Source organism: Danio aesculapii, chromosome 20 (assembly GCF_903798145.1).
Source record: "Danio aesculapii chromosome 20, fDanAes4.1, whole genome shotgun sequence".
Taxonomy (NCBI): Eukaryota; Metazoa; Chordata; class Actinopteri; order Cypriniformes; family Danionidae; genus Danio; species Danio aesculapii.
In genome coordinates, this window is record NC_079454.1 from 15,238,500 (window position 1) to 15,259,909 (window position 21,410).

The 21,410-nt window shown below is 41.2% G+C and overlaps 1 protein-coding gene across 1 annotated transcript in view; it reads left to right on the plus strand.

The window, feature by feature from the left end:
* LOC130247583 (pumilio homolog 2-like) overlaps window positions 1-15,130 on the plus strand; it is an 87,062-nt gene extending 71,932 nt beyond the window's left edge. The window contains exons 3-4 of the mRNA XM_056480881.1: window positions 14,735-14,803; window positions 15,006-15,130. Of these exons, the coding sequence (XP_056336856.1) occupies window positions 14,735-14,803; window positions 15,006-15,125 (189 nt within the window). The 3' untranslated portion in view covers window positions 15,126-15,130. The remainder of the gene's footprint in view (window positions 1-14,734; window positions 14,804-15,005) is intronic.
* Window positions 15,131-21,410: the final 6,280 nt, after the last annotated feature.

Here is a 21,410-nt window from a genome sequence, read left to right on the forward strand (position 1 = left end):
ACTTTAGTTTTTCAGTTAGGGATTAATATTAAAGTAGCCTAGTAAAAATGTCTATACTATAATATTATAATTTGTTATATCCATTATTATTATTATTATTATTATTATTATTATTATTATTATTAAGCTATACAATTGACAAAACGCAGAACCCTTAAAAAAATTTGCTTTCATTTCATTTCATGTTGACTTTGTTCGGTTTAAGCGGAGACTTATTTGAGATTACAATGTTTCCAGCAGCACTGAGACGGTGTGCCTGTAGGGCATGCAGATACTTTTTCGCAACCGTGGCAAAGAGGGTATCTTGCTCCGCCGCCTGCATTTCTCGGAAACCAGCTCTACATTGCGGAGCGGGGCGTTCTCAACTACCAAATATGCTGCTCCATTTCTCATCAACGTCTACTATTTATCAGTTTCTCTTTTGTATTTGGCCATTTTTGAAAAGGCCTCTCTGCCATACCTGGCTGACTAGCTGGGCATTTGCGTTCAGTAGATGACACCGGAGTTGGCTCCGCATTTCATGGGCTGGGTGACATGACCGCAGCTCTGGAGGTTCGACGTGTTTGTCCATTTAACACTTATTTTTCTAAACAAGCCCAACAAATAGCTTCATCCTAATTATTGATTCGCCTTTCTCGTTCGCCACGAATCCAAAATGTTTCCAGATTGCCGATGTAATATAAGTTTTCCAGCGAGGTTCATGGCTGAACTTGAACTTGCTGTATCACGTCTAAGTTAACGTTATATTCATAAATGTATAGGCTACTTGGCAACAAAACAGAAAATGTGTGTTCTAGAGTGATTGTCATCACGGTGACCGTCACAGCCCTTACATATGGCATTGCATACATGTTTTATAAGCTATAAAATGAAAGCCTCAGTTTGGTGCGGAGTTATCATTATACCAAAATCAAGAAAATCTTTGGATTTGTTTGATTCGTAGATTGTAGGCTATTTTAAAAGCTGATATTATATAAGAACTATTAATAACTGTAATTTTCAAAAAAATAAAATAAATAAAATAAAAAAGGGGTTTGTTGGTTGTAGCCCACCCTAAATCATCAACAGCCTGCTTTTTTAAGTTTATAAAGCGGCTCCAGACAGCACAGAGGTGATCTGCATCAGCGCTGGTTAATGTCAACTCTGTGTGAAACTGTGACCAGAAATATCCTTCTTTCAATTTGCTTCTTTGGCAAAATGCGTCTGTAGAAACTTGTGTTTGCATGTGTTACCATCCAAAGAGTTAACAAATATTTGTTGTACATTTAGTGGCCGATCACAAAGCGCACGCCTTTACGTTCCAAAAACGCGCGGCGCACCACGCTGCCTTTTATGGTCGACAAAAAAAAAAAAGAAGCCCTGCACTCTTTTTGTATGTCACTAGAAAATGACTGAATCAGCTGGTGTATCGCGAGTCGAGTTGCTGTCGATGTTATAATTGTAATTTTAATAATATTGTGATATTCAAGATCTATAAATACAACTCTGGATAACTTGAAACAGCGACCACAAGTACTCTCCTCCATCTTTAAAAGTTTGCCATACTCACATTGACAACCCAAACTCTGCTGTCACCTCAACAGAAACCCTGCAGTGCTTTCATTTGACGGAACAATGAAACAGAAGTAACACGCTTTTCCGCTCGAGCACACAGCACACAACGGCAAAACTTGAAGCGCGCTGAGCGAGCATAAGCAGAGCGTAAAACACTGGCTGCAGTCAGTAAAACATTTAACAGATGCCCCGTATGCAGCCAAACTTTAAAAATGTATAAAGCATATTTTAATCGTTTAACTGATACCATTCATCGGTTACAAACGCCCCCTTTCGGTTATTGCTTAATCGGTTATTTTGAGCATCCCCAACTAAACCGCATGTGCAAGCTCTATTTTTTTTTCTCTCATGGCCGCACACCGGAGATCCGGCATGGTGCCGGAATACTTTAAGCCCTGGTAAGATCATGTTTATTACTAAGAAAACTAAATCAAAATTATATTTTAATTGAACACATTTGATCACATAAGGTACGCACAGAAAAGTCTGTTTAGTGTTGTGGAAAGGCAAAGCTGAATATCTGTGGTTAAACTGCCACCCAGCGGTCAAAAGCTGCTGGCGCACCAAGTACCGTGGTCGCCGTGGTATGAATGGCGCCAAAAGGAACACATTGAAGTAGTAACATCTGTATATGTAAATTAGAACACCACGTACACTATCGCAAAAGGGCTTGCACTGACTAAGATTAAACTAATATTGCAGCTCATGAAAAGAGCGGTATTGCTATTAAAATGACGTATGCAAATAATAAGGTATATGTCAAAAGCATCTGTGCAATATCACCAGGCGTGAGAACACATGACAGTTATCGTTAAGAGATTCATTAATGAATTCATGTGAAGCAGTGCGTGCAGGGCCAGTGAGCGGTCCGTCTGTGATATCTTTTGGTCACTCAACTATGTTATAAAAATGTATTTTCGTGTGATAACGGGATTTCATTGAGACATATTTTCCTCACGCATGCATATATATTTTTTTGCTTGTTAGTTTTGATTTCAAATGCAATAAATCTGTTTATAAAACTTGTAGTAACATAGCGATAATTGGTGGGAGCCACTAAATTTTGGCTGGTGCACCATTTTTAAAGTAAGAAGCACCAGTGTTACCAAGCAAAAATGTTAATTTCGAGCCCTGTAATGTATAGTAAATATAGTTAAAATATTGTGAACAGCTAAAAAAAAAGCTATTTTTATTGTTTGTTAATGCTTTGGTAGTGGGGTGTCGCGAGTTCTTGACGATCTTACAATGGGGGTCGCTGGTTTAAAAGTTTGAGAACCACTGGTCTACAGAACAAACCATCGTTATACAATAACTTGCCCAATTGCCCTAACCTGCCTAGTTAACCCTATTAACCTAGTTAAGCCTTTTATTGTCACTTTAAGCTGTATAGAAGTGTCTTGAAAAATATCTAGTCAAACATTATTTACTGTCATCATGGCAGAGATAAAATAAATCAGTTAATAGAAATGTTTAGAATGTTTAGAAATGTGTTGGAGATGCAAAGAATATATGCAAAGAGTAAAATATGTAAAACATAAATATTCAGTGTCTTGTACTTAGATACCTCACTAATGGCTCGTTTCCACTGACTGGTACGGTACGGTTCGGTTTGGTACGGGTCACCTTTATCAGGCTTGCGTTTCCACTAACAAGGGTACCCTTTTGGTGGGCGTGGTGTATGACAGAAAGTTTCAGTCGACGTCATTCTCGCTCGAGGAAATGTCTACACTAAAGCTGTAGGGGTCATTCACATATCATATGAAAAGCACTTCTCACAAAACAGATGCTTCATACACATAAATACTTGTGTAGAAATGTTTATTACTAACTTTTCAGTGAACATGAGTTAATTATAACTGCAGATCAATGACAGTGCGAAACAGCCTACCGTAACGTCTGTAATTATATTAAATAACTAAATAAATGAACATATATAAACACATACAGCCCCTTACAGTCTCCGATATGTTCCCAACTACAGAAGAACTACATATAGCTGACATTTCGTCCGTATTTAGGTTCAAAACAACACAAAATATAGCCCACAGTCAGTGAAAACCTCTTATCTGTGTATGTAATCTTCAGCCGCACATGTAGCCTCTGTTAGACAGTAATTCCATCATTACCAGTTCATAAGTTCAAAAGGTGAAGATAATAAGTTAGTTATACATGGCATTTTGTTCATGTTTGCTGAAAAATAATGTGCTCCTTTTTTTCCGGCTTCTCCTTTGTTTCTTTGCGCTTCACTCTTGCATTTGTCAGTGTCTGACAGGATCGGGTTTCAAAAGCACGTCAATAATCAAGCACAGCTTATTATCATCAGCTCAAGTTTGTTATTGTAGATATAATGTTAGACGCGCACGAGGGCTAGCAAGAAAACGAAACAGCTCGCGCCTCAGACTGGCTCGTAAAAACCACGGGGCACAGGGTAAATCTGCTCTTCTTCTTGGCTTTGTGGCTGTTCATCAAGACGACGACAAGGTTTGTTTGAGCCCAGATCGACCATGGCTTGTTATTATATGTATTTATAATTCCGCTATAATCTCTCGCTGTGTATTTCAAACATGGCGGGTTTTTTTGTTTTCATTCTGGCTTGTTGCGAAAGTGAATGACGTATCTCTATAAACCAATAGCATTCAGCTGCGCGTGTGGCTCCACCTTTTGGTACCCTTTCTCGTGTTTGGTACCCTTTCGAAAGGGTGCCGAAAAAGTGGTACGGTTCGGTACGCCTTTTGATAGTGGAACCAAACCGTACCGTACCACTCAGTGGATACGGGCCATAAATGCAATGATGTCTAAGTTTACTGTAGTTTTCAAATGGCTGTCCAAATAGTATATAGTGTTGTGTTGAGCATTTTCAGGAAGTGTCAACAAAATTGACTTTTTTGCATTGGAAAAATTCAGAGTAAACTGTCATAATGAAAACTATGACAAGGCCACACAACTATCTTGTTCACAAACAATGATGTCAGGACTTTTCATCTTGATGACACTGACACTTTCATTGACATGAATACTTGCTTTGAGGAATGAGCTATCTATTTTTAGCAAGTGACACGCTTTTGCAAGTTATCAACTAAGTTTTGCAGTTTGTACTAATTGTTTTGAGAAATGCATTAACTGTTGTGCAAATATAAATAGTGTTGTGAGAATTACACCAAAGTGACTGAGAAAAACTGTAATTAGCAAATAATCAAAATATTACAAACTTAAACATTAGGTTAGCACTGTCGCCTCACAGCAAGAGGGTCACTGGTACTAATCCCAGTCAGTTGGTATTTCTGTGTGGTGTTTGCATGTTCTCTCTGTGTTTGCGTGGGTTTCCTTTGGGTGCTACTGGGTGTGAACATTTTCGGTCGTGGACGCATACTTTGAGAGCCTTCATGACTGAATGAATGAAATATGCTGTTTTCCACCACGGCAACCCAGGGTGCTGAAATATAATTGACTAAACTGGCATTGGGCATGTTAAATTGAACCAACACAAAGACAAATGTTCTGACACGGAACGCACATTTTCAAAGCAGGACAACTGACTTTAGTATTGTTTTTCAGATAAACAAGTATGTTCATTTAGCATGTTTCCAAAATATCTGCAAAAATATTTTTATGCTTTAGAAGATTAAAAAAAACGTCCTGGTTACGTACATAACCCACGTTCCCCGAATAGGGAACGGAGACGTGTGTCTGTATAAAACAGACTTTTGGGAGTGCTTTAGACGACCAATCACTTCTGAAGATAAGAAAACGGGCCAATGAAATGCCAATTGAATTGGCGGAGCTTAGCTCCTCAGCTGAAACTGATGAGCCAATTAGGGCTATATCAGTCGGCTGCTGGAGCCAGCTCATCAGAATTTGCGTGCTGAAGAGCCGATCGCTCAGCTCCCAGCTGGAGACTCAGGTGCTGTGGCAGTGGAGATACACGTCTCCGTTCCCTATTCGGGGAAGGTGGGTTACGTACGTAACCAGGACGTTCCCCTTCATATGGGAACTTCTACGTGTGTCTGTATAAAACAGACTTTTGGGAGCCTGTATGGAAAGCGCCACAGCAGCTAAGCCTGTCGCGCTCCTGATGTGTAGTTTGCCAAGCCAAAGCGTGAGCGCACTGACATCACCAAGAGCGCAACCTTCCAACGTCCCCTAGGCCCAACATATTACCATTACATGGGAATAAAAGTTTTAAATCGGGGTCGTAAGTGTGCTTTTACCTAGCTAATATAGACTAGGGATTTTGGAAATACGACAGTACGTTGGGAAAGCGTGCCAGTCCCCGAAGGGGAAGGACGCAGCGGAGACCACCTGCTACCCAAAAAGGGGAGACCTGATGGTAAGGAGACATATGGACTAGCCCTAATGAGGGGGAGTGCTACATATGATAAGCTGGTTAGCGGTTTAGGGAAGACACGGGACCGCCTAATAAGGGGGAACACACCGTGGTAATAATGCATATGACATCACCAAATGGGGATGCGCATAGCTGGCACCGATCCTCAATATGCGTGTAGACCAAATGGGCATACCAACCACATACTGAGCCATGCACTCGACTCTTCCGCTGAGTCGATGCTGGGGGCCTCGGAGGAATTCTCTAGGGTTCGCCTGTGAAGGGGAACTTACTAGTAGAGTAGGAAAAGCGCACGCATCTCCGGGTTAGGGAGCCTGGCGCAGCAAGCGTTTGTGACAACGAGCTTAATTCCCGCCCGATTGGTTGGGATTACCCAATAACCGGGAGAAAACTGCTCCACTCGGAGGTTATAAAACCTCGCAAATGTGTTTGGTGTCGCCCAACCCGCAGCTCTGCAGATATCTGTGAGAGAGGCGCCGCGTGTTAACGCCCATAAGGAAGCGACACCTCAGAGAGTGCGCTCTCACGTTAAGGGGGCGCGGCTCGCCCTGTCATAGATAAGCGAGGGCAATGGCATCAACTGACCAGTGGGCCAACTTCTGTTTTGATACGGCACTTCCCTTCTGCCGACCACCGTAACAGATAAAGAGCTGTTCACATGATCTTACATTTTGCATTCGTTCCACGTAAAGGCGCAAAGCGCGAACGGGACAAAGCAGTGAGTGGGCTGAGCCTGCCTCCTCCGCAGGCAGCGCTTGCAGGTTCACCACCTGACCTCTAAAATGGGGTGGCAGGAACCTTGGGCACATAGCCAGGTCGGGGTCTCAGGACAACGTGAGAGTAACCCGGCCCGAATTCAAGGCACGATTCGCTGACCGAAAATGCCTCCAGATCCCCAACTCTCTTGAATGGCGCCAATGCGTACAGCAGAGCTGTCATTAATGACAGAGATACCGAATCGAGTGGCTAAAACGGATCTCTCTGCAGACCCACCTGGACTATAGAGAAGATCCACGAGGGCATGAGAGGGGGGCGGGATGAATTTAATCGCCGCGCGCCTCTGAGGAATCGGATGATTAGATCATGCTTCCCGAACGTGTAGCCATCCACCACGTCATGATGAGCGGAGATCGCAGCCACGTAAACCTTTAGTGTGGAGGGTGACAGCCTACGCTACAGCTTATCCTGAAGGAAGGATAACACAATGCTAATCTGGCAAGTTCGGGGGTCTTCTCGGCGAGAAGCGCACCACTCAGAGAATAGACTCCACTTCAGGGCGTAGGCATGCCTCGTAGAGGGTGCTCTAGCCTGAGTGATGTTATTAAGTACCGCGGGCGGTAAGTCACCTAAGTCCTCCGCGCTCCGTCTATGGACCACACGTGGAGGTTCCAGAGATCTGGGCGTGGGAGCCAGTGCATCCGTGCCGAGGGGGGCCTTGGTCAGGGAATAAAACAGCTGGCAATGTGCGTTCTCGGTGGAAGCAACAGATCAATCTGGGCTTCCCCAAAGCGCGCCCATATCAGCTGGACCGAATCGGGGTGGAGTCTCCACTCTCCTCAGGATACTAGCTGCCGTGAGAGTGCATCAGCTGCACGGTTGAGCTCGCCCGGAATGTGAATGGCACGCAGTGATTTCAGCCGCGTGTGACTTCAAAGGAGCAGACGGCAAGCGAGCTGAGACATGCGGCGAGAGCGCATACCCTCCATACGGTTGATATAAGCCTCCGCCGCCATGCTGTCTGTCCTGACCAGCATGTGTTTCTGCTCCAGCACCGGAAAAAAGCGGCGGAGAGCCAGATACACTGCCAACAGCTCCAGGCAGTTGATATGCCAATGCAGGCGGGGTCCGGGCCACGAACCCGCGGCTGCATGCTTGTTGCACATGGCCCCCCAGCCCGTGCTGGAGGCATGTGTCATACGACAACATGCCTGGATACTAGCCCTAGGGGCACTCCGGCCCGTAGAAAAGCCAGATCCGTCCAGGGGCTGAGGTGCGGAGACACAGCAGAGTGATTTTCACCCGGTGCGTACCAGCGCGCCATGCCCGTCTGGGGACTCGATCGCGAAGCCAACGCTGAAGTGGTCTTCATATGAAGCAAACCGAGCGGCGTGACCGCGGCTGCGGATGCCATATGCCCCAGGAGCCTCTGAAAACATTTCAGTGGGACCACTATTTTCCTGTGGAGCTCGTACACAGGAAAGCATTAGCCTGGCGCGCAACCATAGCAATCGAATCCAGCTCCAGCCCGAGGTAAGAGATCCTCTGCACAGGGCAAAGTTTGCTCTCCTCTCGGTTGACCTGAAACCCCAACTGGTCGAGGTGCCGAAGCACTTTGACTCTGTACAAAATCAACTGATCGCGAGAGGAGGCTAAAATGAGCCAGTCATCGAGATAGTTGAGTGTGCGGATGCCCGCGAGCTGCAGTGGCGTAGAGCACCCTCCGCAAGCTTGGTGAAAACCCGCGGAGACAGAGAGAGCCCGAAGGGGAGGACTTTGTACTGCCACGCTCGTCCTTCGAACGCAAACTGGAGAAAAGGCCGGTGGCGTGGAAGAATAGAGACATGAAAATACGCGTCCTTCAGGTCTATGGCTGCAGACCAATCTTGTGGACGGACGCTCTGAAGCAAGCGTTTCTGCGTAAGCTTTCTGAAAGGCATTTAGTATAAATGACAGTTCAGTCTGCGCAGATCTAGGATTGGTCACCCTTGTGAAAAAGACACCCGTGAACTTGGGAGGGCGAATAGCGAACTGAATCGCATAGCCGAGTCTGACCGTCCGTATGAGCCACCGCGATGCGCTGGGCACCATCGGAGCGATCACTGACGTGCCAGCGGAGGGGCAGCTCGGGATGGGAGTGCTCATCTCGGGAAGCGGTGCGTCCCGGGGAAGAGCTGAAAATAAGAGAATTTCTCTTACCCCCCTCCCTGGATCCCGCGGTGAGGCCAGAGTGAGAGAAAGGAGTTCGTCCTGCTGCACTCTGAGGGCCTGAGGCGAAGGGTCCCGGTGCTGCGAGCTGGAAGGCGGAGCGTCCCAGACTGGCAGTACTCATGCTCGTGCATCCGGAGAGAGAGGAAACTGCTCTTTTGGAAATTTGGTTGCCGCCAGCCCAGGGGCCGGCAGCAAGGAGTTTAAAGTCGTTGTGGACTGATGTAATAATCCTCGGCCCCCCACCGAGAAAAGAGCAGGTCCCCTCTTCTCCGAATGGCCCGTCCCAGGAACGCTTCGTGGTCCGTTTACTGGACTTAGCGGCACCCTGGGGCGGTGGCGTTGCAGTCCCGCGGGAGGCTCGGCATTGCTGCCTGGCCGGAGCGGGCAGCAAAAGCGGAGCAGATGAAGCCGCGGGTGGCCGCCCTCGGCGAGGAGCAGCCGGAGCGGAAGGGGCAGCGGGAGGAGCAGTTTTTCGAGCCCGCTGATAGATGACCTCACCCCTCGCCTTGGACTGCTTTTCACCGCGAAGAATTCCTGGGTGAACTCCCCGACGGTGTCGCCGAAAAGGCCAGCCTGGGATATGGGAGCGTTAAGAAAGCAAGCTTTGTCAACGTCTCTCATATCGCCAAGCTCAGCCAGGGGTGGCATTCCTGGACCACTAATGTGGCCATCGTCTTCCCCAGGGCACGAGCAGCCGATTTAATAGTCATGAGAGCATAATCGGTTGCCGTGCGGAGCTCATGCAGCAAGCCTGGGGGAGAACCGCCCTCCTGCATGTTGGCCAGCTTCTCGGCTTGGTAGCGTTGATAGGTGGCCATAGCGTGCAGAGCGGAGGCGGCCTGGCCCGCAGCAGTGTAGGCTCTGGCCGTGAGAGACTCAGATAACCTGCACGCTTTGGAAGGGAGTGAGTGCGAATCTCTCCGAGTGGAGCAGCTCTGCGGACAGAGCACGCTCCACCTGGGGAATCGCCTTATATCCCCTGGCCGCTCCGTCATCGAGGGAGGTGAGAGCGGGAGTGCACGAGGACCGGGCAGAAAAAGGTGCCCTCCATGCCTGCGTGGGCTCTCTGTGTACCCCCGGGAAGAAGGGGACGGGGGGGTCTAGAAGGCTTCGCCTCCTTCGCCCCCACGTTGCACCCGTCTAAGCGGTCCGGCCGCGGTTCTGGGGGACAAGCCATCTCCAGTCCCACAGCCGAAACAGCCCGGGATAACACGGCTAACATGTCCGATTCCAGATCCAAAACCACCCTGACAACCCCGGAGGGTGGCAGGGGGTCCGGATCTTCATCAGAGCATGTCAACCTGCCCTCCGATGCAGCGATGGACATCACGTCCCCGGTGTCATCTAATGAGAGCGCGGCCAACCCAGAGGATGGACCAGCGCTAACACTCGAAACAGAAACAGAGCGCACTGACGAGGAGCGAGGGGTCCGCGGGCCCGAAGGCGACTGATTAGCCCCCACTGTAACCCTCAGGCCTGCCCGAGTGCTAACTGCTTGGCGGGGAGCAGCAGGGGTGACTTGCCCTAATAAAAGAGCTCGCCGCGACCTCAGTTGCGCAACAGTCAATCCATCGCAATGCGGGCAAGAACTGTCCGCGAGCACCGCATCAACATGTTGGACCCTCAAGCATGTGACGCAGTACTCGTGCCTGTCATCCGGGGAGAGGAAACCACCGCATCCAGAAACGCACGGTCCAAACGACATCTTTAAAAAGACGCGCTACATGACCGTGTGCTCTCTTAGGAAATTCTGCTCTTTGTAGAAACTGCTCTTTTAGATCACCAGCGAAACGCCAAGGGGATGGGAAATCCAGCTCGACCGCCGCTTAAACGTCTTCCCCCTGCACTGGTGAAGGGAATGCTTCCTTCAGCGTTGGAAGTCAGCTCAGCAGAAGGGTTCTTCAGTCTCCGATCGGGTCTGAAGCAACAATTCTGATGAGCTGGCTCCAGCAGCCCTAATTGGCTCATCAGTTTCTGCTGTGGAGCTAAGCTCCGCCAATTCATTTGGCATTTCATTGGCCCGTTTTCTTATCTTCAGAAGTGATTGGTCGTCTAAAGCACTCCCAAAAGTCTGTTTTATACAGACACACGTAGAAGTTCCCATATGAAGGGGAACTTACATACAGCACTTGTTTTTTTTTTGCCTATCTGAATGTGGAATTGACAAATTAAGAGAAAGTGTGTGAAAGATAATTTGTGCTTTCAACACTTTCATGCACTCCTTGCATCTTACGAATTTGCGTTGATCAGTAGTAAATAAATGTGTATTAAATCCAGGGCTTGACAATAAGGTCTGACAGTGGAAAGCATCGTCACTGGCCCGATCGGTAGTTTAATTTGGCACCGACTATTTGTCAATTGTGTGCAAAAACAGTCTTAAAGGGGTCGCACACCGGATATCAGATGGTGCTCTGTGGCACGCAGAAATATGAAAAGTGCCATACGTTTTAGAATTGTAAACCAGCCTATCAGGGTATGCAAACCGGCACTGCATAAAATTGTTGTTGTGTGACCAGTTTTTTACTGCAAAATGTTCACCGTATGCACGGATTTAGGAGCCATTACTGCAAAATGCATCTTTGCACTAAAAAACGGCAAAAGCATTCCTCAGGAAAAAAAAAAAAAGAGTTGTCATGTCAGCTTGCTATAGTAAACAAATCCCGCAATGCCCGCCCCTCCTACAAGCTTCTTATTGGCCCACTGCTCTAGAACAGAACGTGAATGGATTGGTAAATATCAGCTGTAAATCACTCAGTTCAGATGACCGAGAGCTACAGCTGTGAAAATGTAAAGGCCTGTGTACGAGATAATTAAATTAACACTGACAGATTTTGTTTTAGAAACCACCTGAAGTTACAGATAACGGCACATCTGATCATGTGGGGATTGTTAATCCACTATTTACACTTTCTGAAAAGTGGATAGACTTCCAGTGGATTAAAGTCCGCTATGAAAGCCATTCACCATAAGGTCTGAGGGACGGAGTTTTCAAGTAACAGCATTTGCCACATCTACTAATTTTAAGCATGAGATATTCTAACGTTATTTAATCCTTCATTTAACTGTCACGATGCTGTCAGTCATGCAACTGGCAACGTGTACACCATCGTAAAATAGAATGCTATCACTGAGATGAAACTAATATTGCAGCTCATGAAAAGACCGGTATTGCTGTTAAGATGAGATGACCTATGCAAATAATAAGATAAATGTCAGTATCATCCATGCCCGTAGCCAGCCTGCTGGCCCACTTTTTTTTCTCAAAAAGTGGACCTTTTTGCAGTTATATGTCTCATTTTCTTATTATGAGATTTAAATACTGCATTTTTGTGACATTTTTAAGCACTATTTTTAGCTGGATTAGCTTGTCATCATAACCAAACTTTTTTGATATACCAAAAATATTTCCTAAAAATTCAGAATAAATAAACATAAAAATAACAATTAAGAAACTAGCCAGCACATTCAACTTTCCAATTTGGAAATTTCTATAAAAAAAAATAATGGAAACGTAATAATAATAATAATAATAATAATAATAAAAATAATAATAATGTAGAGCTTCACAATATTCTAGCCTCTCTTGTTAAAAAGTACATTTAAATATTCATGGATAACAATAACCAAAATAGTATTCAAATCAATTTTAATATGGGCCGCTTTTGGTGCTTTACACCTTTTTATTGATCATTTTTTGTTTCAAGAACAAGGTCCAAGATTTAGATGTAAATGCTTTCTCTATTTGAAAACAATACAGTAGTGGAAGATGACATCACTTAAATCAGATTGTGTGTTTTCTTGCACAGCTGGATGTTTGACTCATCCAAAATATTGGTTACCATTGGCCAAAACCATTAGCTGAAGTCACACCAAAGCAACAGCCAACAGAGGATTCCGCTTGGTCTTATAGCTTTTTTGAAGGGTTATTTTTACAAATTGGCGCAATAATTTTTATATCTGCTGACTGTGCAAGCCATGGGAGAAGTTCAACTTTTCTTTCATGTTCATCAAACCACTCTGTCACCAGTCTTGCTGTCTGTATTTGTGCATTACCCTGCTAAACAGCACTGCCTTCAGCCTTCAGGATACAATGTTTGAACTTTTGGGTGCACATGGACCTCCAGAGTGATTCGGTAGTCCCTGGCCGATATAGTACAAGTATTGGGCCTATGGACGGCCTAGGAAATACATCCCTCTCAGACAGCCTCTTGGGTCCACAGTCACTCCTGTTGGATGTGGTTCATCCTTCTAGATGATATGCCGATATTACACTGGATACCGTGGTTCTTGATACTTCACAAAGACTTGCTGTCTTGGTCACAGATGTGCCAGCGTGATGTGCACCAACAGTTTGTTCTCTTTTGAACTGTGTTATTTCACCCATAATGTTGTGTGCATTGCAATATTTTAAGCAAAACTGTGCTATTAGTCTAAAATACATAATATCTTATTATTATTTTATTATTATTTTTCAAATAAAGTTTCCAATTCACTTATCTTTTCTGGCTGGTTATTTGTCACTTATGGACTTGATTTAGTATCGATGCCAAGGTATTACTGTCTGGTTGTATTGAGCCATCCTTAGCCTGTAAATATATCAAAAAATAAAAACTTCATGAAATCTGATGAGCATTTGGCATATTTTGTGATAATTTGCACACCTTTTAACAACTACACTTGCTCTACATATCATATGATTGGCCTGTTCATACTAAACACTTTAAAAAAACAATTTTTACCACCGTTTATTAAAGATTAATCAACAGTGGTTCCCTTTCATTTTTGGTTGGTTCTCACCTGGATGGTTAGCTTAACTGGATGGTTTTTAAGTTACTATTACACAAAATGTTATTTCAGTCATGTTGTTCTATAAAAAAAAAACAATAATTAATTGGAGAGATTTTTCTTCTTTGTCTTTATCGCTAGCACCTACTGAACCAATACCAAATCTTCTGTGTTTGCATCATTATGCGTTGAAGAAACAATCAATTTTGACACTCTTATATGGTGTTTACACATGCAGTTGCTCAAGTGTTGTGTGAGTGTGCATGCACAAAGAGAAACCAAGAGCTTTTGCAGATGAGAGAGGCTGCTCGGACAATGATTGTTGACATTGTTTTTGTTTACAACCTTTTTAAATGTCTTTATTAACTTTTGTACTATTTAAAGGGTAAGTTAACACAAAAAGGATATAGCTGCTATTAATTACTCACCTGCATGCAGTTTTAAATACCTGAGATTTTCATTCATCTTCAACACAGCAAATACATTTATTTGTCTTTTGTCCACAGAAAGTAGCTTGATAATATTGTTGTGAGTTTTTTTGTTACCTTTCTGGACTTTGAGCCAGTCTGGAACCTTGCTGTCTATGGAATGTAAGGGAGCTCTCAGATTGAACATAAAATATCTTAATTTGTATTCTGAAGATGAACGATGGTCTCAAGGGTTTGCAACAACATGAGGGTGAGTAATTCATTTTTATTTTTGGGTGAACTAATAGCAAAAAAGCAAAAAGTGCCAAAAAGCAGTTACTGACTATTCTTTCTGGCCAATCAGTATCCACCCTCACATTTTGTAATGTATGGCTTGTTTAATTCTAATGTAGTCTGGCACTGTACTTGTAATGAAAGGGTGTGACAACAGAGGTCATGTTCCACTTACAGCTTTATATTATAAAGAATGGTCAAGCAGGCAGAGGTCGAGGCAGGTGCAAACAATTATAAAACGTGAAACAGTTCAGGGATCAAAACAAGAAATACAGTCACCAAAATATCCAGCAATGAAGGTGTGTGACAGTAGTGCTTATATAGTGTGTGTAATGTGCTGCAGCTGTTTCAGTGTGATCAATACCCCACATTAAATTAAATTTAATATAATCAAAATGTGACAAACCTTTTTTTTTTCTAGTTGCGCTCTGTGGATGAGATGAACTATAACTTTCAAGCATTGGCTCTGGAGTCTCGTGGAATGGGTGAAGTATGTGATAAAATCATATATTAAGTATAAAGATCCTTATAAATTCTTTTGACCCATAATATAAGCTATGAATTCTTTTTTTTTAATAAGAGTTGCAATGTTAGAAAATTAATATGTTTGTTGATGTCTTGATTATTAATTTTTTTATCATTGGTTTTATGCATTTTGTAATAAGCAATTGCTCTATTGCTTCTTTTTGCAGCTACTTCCTACAAAAAAATTGTGGGAATCAGATGAATTGGCAAAAGATGGACGTAAAGCAATTCTTGTGGGTGAAGAATGGAGAGAGAATGCCTGGAGTTCTTCTCGTAAGTTTTTCTAAAATGCTACAGTTTTTTGTTTGATTATACTTTGATTCATACTAGAGATGCTAATGTTTAAATGACAATTGATTATTTGTTGATAATCCCTTTAATGAATACCTTGTTGATCGTCTGTTAAGTATGGACATCATTAAAAACTTAGCTCACTCCAGAATGAAAATTTCGTTATAACTTACTCATCTCCCATTCATCCAGTAGTTTCTTTTCTTTCTTTTTTTTTCTTTTATTAGTTTTTGATGAAAACAGTCCAAGATATTTCTCCACATACAGTTGTAGTGGAGTAATGATATTCAAACTAAACAAAAAACAAAACATGTTATGCCAGTCATTTAATAGAGACTTTTTAAATGTCATTTATTCTGTAAATATATCTGTACAATATATGATTACTTGTGTATATGTAAAAAGGAGAGCAAGTGAAATGCAAAAGAGCCGATCTTGGCACTGACAGGCAGCCTTTTCTCACTCTTAGTAACTAGGGGTGTAACAATACTTTCATATTGAATTTTTCGCATTAGATTCATGTTGAATTACGAAGTATGAGGTACACGGCTTTCAGTTCGATGTGCATTACAAGCTAAACAATTTGCTGTGGTTAATTAGAAAATAAATAGCCTAAAGTGTGCTCAACAAGGCATGCCCAAATAACGGACTGTAAGGGGCGAAGTGCAGTCTGCCCCTCTCATCTTCATGGAAAAACACAGTACTAATCAAAGCATGAATCTTGTAATTTGTTACAGCCCTAATAGTAATCACACAGACAGGTCCCCTAATCTCTCAGAGAGAGTTGGAACGCTTAAGCAAGTTCACCTTTGCTGTTGTCAAATACACACTTGTGGAAATACCTGTCTGGGTCAATTAATTACAGTACAGTAAATTATAGTATGTTTAAAGTGAAAGTTTGGGAGACTTGCTGTCTTTGGGCTAGTTCACTTAAAATGAATATTTAATGACACTCAAATGGTTCCATACCTTTGAGTTTCCTTTTTGTTTTGAGCGCAACAGGAGATGTTGTTATTAGGCGCTAAGCACCGAGGTACATAGGCACCTAATGTATCCTTTCTTTTTCTTCTTCTCCTTCTCCTTCTTCTTCTTCTTCTTCTTCTTCTTCTTCTTCGTCTTCTTCTCAGACGCATTGGCAAATTGTTATGAAACTTAATATGTGTCTTCGGGACTGTGCTCTGAAGGTACTCAACTTTTGACATAATCTGCCAAACTTCCTGTCTGCCATTTTGATTTTGTTCAAACCATTTTTTTTAACTCCTCCATTGGTCCAATCTTCACAAAATTTGACTCTGATCATCTTCAGACCAGAAGTTATGGAATTCAATACGATAGACAAAACTGTTGTCATTTAGCATATGCGCAAACTTGATGTAATGTTACCAGATTACATTACAGACATTACAGGCTGAATCACTGCAAACTTGATGTGTGTGATCTAGACCTGACATTAACCTAACTACGTCAGTTTGCACCACATTTTCTATTAAAAGAAATCATAGTAAATTTTATTATGACTTTTGAAAAGTTTTGTCTATTACCATGAGACTGATCTTGCAGAATCCTTGGATCATACAGAGAACATTGATATAATTTATATCCTAATTGACACTACTTCCTGTCCATCATCTTGAATTAATTTGAAAATGTATTGATTTGAACTCTCCATAGATTGTTATCCCAATTTCCACAAAATTTGGCTCTGACCATGCTGTCAAAAAGTTATAGAATTTTCCAGTTGCTCTGTAGCTTGTTGCCATGCTTGTTTATGATGTGCCGCTTTGCTGCTTGGCCCCGACAATTGCTGCTTGAAGCTATGTTTATTATTAGGGGCCAAGCAGCGAAGCTGCGGAGACACCTATAGTTTCTGTTAGCATTCCTATTATTATTATTATTATTGTTGTTGTTATTATTGTTATTCCACTTCTTCTTCTTCCGCCGGATTTGAATGGCAGCCTAAATAACCGTATGTGGGAAAGTTGTATAACTTGGCACAATGATAGAGGGCAGTGTCTTCATAAACCACAGCAAACCTGAAGTCACACACTCTAGCACCAACACTTGTCCAAAATTTCACTTATGTGTATCATCATAACTTTTGAACCTAATGGGCTACAATCAAAATTCTTTTTTACCTCTGAATCCTTGGCTTAGTCCGGATTGTGATTGTAACAACAATACAATCAAGTACTGGCAGGTGCGTGTGTTTGTGTGTGCGCGTGTGCATGTGTGTGCATGTAAAGGTAATTTGGTAAACAGGTCAGAGTACATACAAAAGGAACAATAACAGTCACTAAATGAAGCAAGTAACTTATATAAGGAGTGACAACAATGCTAGTGATATAATGAAAGTAATAATGACAGTAAACAAGCAAGAAAGGACAACAGTAATAATCATTAACAACCGCTACAATAATAAAAATAATAATAATAAAAATAAATCCCAAGTACTACACCAACTACTACTACTACTACAGAGAGTTTCTAATGCTACAACTATTACTACTGCTACTACAGCCACAACCACTACTACTCCTACAATGTGTACTACTACTGAACCTATTACAACGACTACTACCACTGATACTACTACTACATCCACTACTGATACTACTACAGGAATGACTGCTACTACAACATCTACATCAACAACGTCTACTGCGTCTAAAGTTCATCATGCTGCTGCTACTGTTGCTTACTGTCTCAAAAATTCCCATCATTGTAGTTGAGTGAATTTTTTTTCTTCTTTTTTTTTCCTTCTTCTCCAATGGCCCTGTACGTATAAAATAGCACCTGTCCACATATATCAAATACATATATAAATGTCACTAAGCCATTTATATAATTTTCAAAGATACTACTACTGTTGGGTCACAAAATGTAATTGTAAATGTTTTCAATGAAGAATGTGGTTGTTAACATATATATTAGCATAGTATATATGGTAATTAACTTTCCGTACTGTGAGAATGCCACGTGGTAAATTGCATATTCACATTTAAAATCTAAATAAGTTCTTGAAAATATCATGTTTTGTGTTCAACAAAATTAAGAATCTACTACAAGTTTGAACAACTAGATGGTGAGTAAATTAAGGCAGAAAACAAAAAACAGGGTTTTGTTTCACACAAAACTGAAAATTCTGTCATAATTTACTCTCCCTTCACTTGTTCCAAACCTGTTTGTCCATCTTTCTCCTGCTGAACACAAAAGATTATATTCTGAAGAAAGCTGGAAAGCTTTCTTTTAAATATCTTTTGTGTTCAACAGAAGAAGGAAACTCAAAGGTTTGAAATCATGGGGCTGAGTAAACAGTGAGTAACTTTTCTTTTTTGGGTGAACTATCACTTTAAGAACCACTACACATCTGCTGAAAATCTATAAGGCAGAGTTGTATTTTATATACTTTTTTTTTTTTTTACTTTTTAATAAATAAAATACATTAAAGGATATTTCACCATAAACTCACCCTTAAAAGAGTAGTTCAGTTAAAACTAAAATTTATGTCACCATTTACTCACCTTTTACTTGTTCCAAACCTGTTTGACTTTTTTGCAGTGTGTGTATTGCCCATAGACTGTAAAGGTATGTGGTATGTGTTTTGTTGTTACTGGGTTTTCGTGGTGTTGTAGTTCTTTATTTCTTTAGTCCAAATGTAATTGTAAATTACATTTACAATGAGACCAGCAGGCAATAGCCAATCTGCTTTCAGTTATTGAACTCAGTGCGTGCGGCGAATTTGATGTCATCGCTGTGTTTGCGGAGGTTCGCTTTGGGTGCGCGTGACATGATTTCGGCTGGCGGAGCTCACAAAATTTTTTGAGACTCGGGCGAACAGTTCACGTGGCGCCGTGTTTGATTTAAGTTGAATATGAAGCACTTTGAAGAGATTTTGTCTGAAACAGGTATGACTGTACCGACATCTTTATGATCCGTTCACGCGTGATCATAGGGAGAGCCAGATGACCAATAATTCCTGGCTAGAAATTGCAACAGCCGTGGAAATGGAGGAAAGTTTTCGTAAAAGTTTGGAAAAACCTGAGGGAAATGTTTGTTAAAACAAAAAAAGAGGCCATGGCAAAAGTGGGGACCCAGGTGGTTTTAATATTACAAAATATGTTTTTTCCACCGTTTATAGGTTTTACACTGATGTATATATTAAAATTTTGAACTTAAAACAATTTACAAGTTACAAACTAAAAATAAGTAACAAATTATGTCTTTGATAACTTGAAAGGAATATATTAACCCTACAGTTTACAATATACTGATACCCAATTTATAGGCTTTATTGGTGATAATGGTGAGGAATGTTGGACCATTATTGCCTTTTTTGCTTATAAGTAGAGGACAGGCACTAGGCAGACAGTAATGTGTGAATTGTTGAGTAGGCAAAATAAAAAAAAAAATGTCAGTATTTTTTTGTAAGTGTACTTTTTTTGCTTTTATTCTTGCCATAATAAAAAAATATAATTGTAGAGCAACCGATGTTCTGTTGTCAGTAATATTTAACTTTAATAGGTAGAACTGTCCGAGATATGAAAACAAGCAAGTGATGCATCAAAGTTTGATTTAAAAAATATTGAATCATTATAAAAATATTTGTAATCATTATAATAAATTATAAAAATAATAAAAAAACAATTAGTTTAAAAATCTTCAATAATGTTAATGATATGACTTTGTTACATAAACTTTCTACTTCTCCGTTTATCCGTCAGATTTTACTGTTAGTTTCTTTTGACCTCCCCATGTCATTTAAAAGAATATCTCAATGGCGAATACGTCAAGTATAAAAGCCTTGTCCGTTTTGTGAGGTGCATGATGCGGTACCAGGCGAAAGTATAAATCAGCCTTAAGATATTTGTTTGTTTTTTTCTGTAGTTCAATGGTGCATCTAACCTGTCTTTAATACTGTTCAATTTGAAACATTTATTTTACCACTAATTTTGTGATTTTGCATTTTCTCTATGTGTATGCGTGTTTTTGATTTTGTGATAAATGTCTTAAATTTAATGCTTTATGCTCTTAAAAAGGTCTTAAAAAGTCTTAAATTTGACATTATGATATCTGCAGAAACCCTGGTTAGTAACTTCAAGGATAGATCAATATGGTAAAAACCATAGGTGAAACGTCAATATTACAGGTGGGAATTCACAGGAGGCGGCAGGCTGAAGTACGTTAATGCCCATGCTGTTCGTTTTTAAGTCGAAATTACTGAGTCTTGCACTTGGTTAAACTTAAACTTAAACATGATTTAATAAATACAGAATTTACTACTCACCATAACTTTGATGAAGGAAAATCCATCTGAATATGATGTTTCGCCAGAGCGCCGCCATTGCTATGCTGGAATTTGAGGATGAGGTTATACGCCAGGTGCCAGTCAACGGGTTGCTTTTGATGTTTGTTGGCCAAACACAGATATTTAACTTCTGGTTGATAAATTGGTTGAACACAATTTATTGTGTTTGGTGAATATATATTTTCAATTTTAACAGCTAAAATTCATACAGTGGATATTTTTGTTTTGGGCCAACTATTGGGAAGTAATTTATTGAGTGAATATTTAATTGTCAGTTTCCACAATTTTTCATAAAGTAAATTTTTTACAGTGTGGTATGCATCTTGGACACCATGCCCTGAAGGTACTCAAAAATGTTTGGAGCAGTGTCACTTTGTGGCCGAAAGTTATAAACAATTTTTGAAAAATGCTAATAACTTTTGCTAAACATTCTTTATTGACCTGACATGTGTCTTTTTATATTCCCTTAATCATGCCGAGACCATTGATGCCAAATATACCAAAACGAACTGAACTTCGGCCGTTTTGTTTTTGATTGAAAACATTTTTTTTTTCAAACTCCTCTTAGACTGTTTTTCCGATTTATACCAAATTTGAATCACATGTTCCTCAGACCATGCTGGTAAAAATGTTATTGAATTCATGTTAATAGGCGACACGGTTTTCGTTTACGCTAATGACACGTGTTGCCACGATTTCAAAGATCATCTAAGGCTGTAATTATGAAACTTTTAATTATTTTGATGCTAAACTTTAGGTTTGTCATTGGCACCTCACAATAACCACAACACATAAATTTGTCACGCGTTAAAAAACAGTACCAGTACCAGAGAAAAATTCCTTCATGAAATCTAACATTAAATCACTCTTTTTGTTTTTAATTTGCATTAGAGACTTTTTCAAAGTTTCCATTTCTAATAAAAAGATATTGCATTTTGGTATACATTTCGCAAATTTCTGTTTATGAATAAAATAT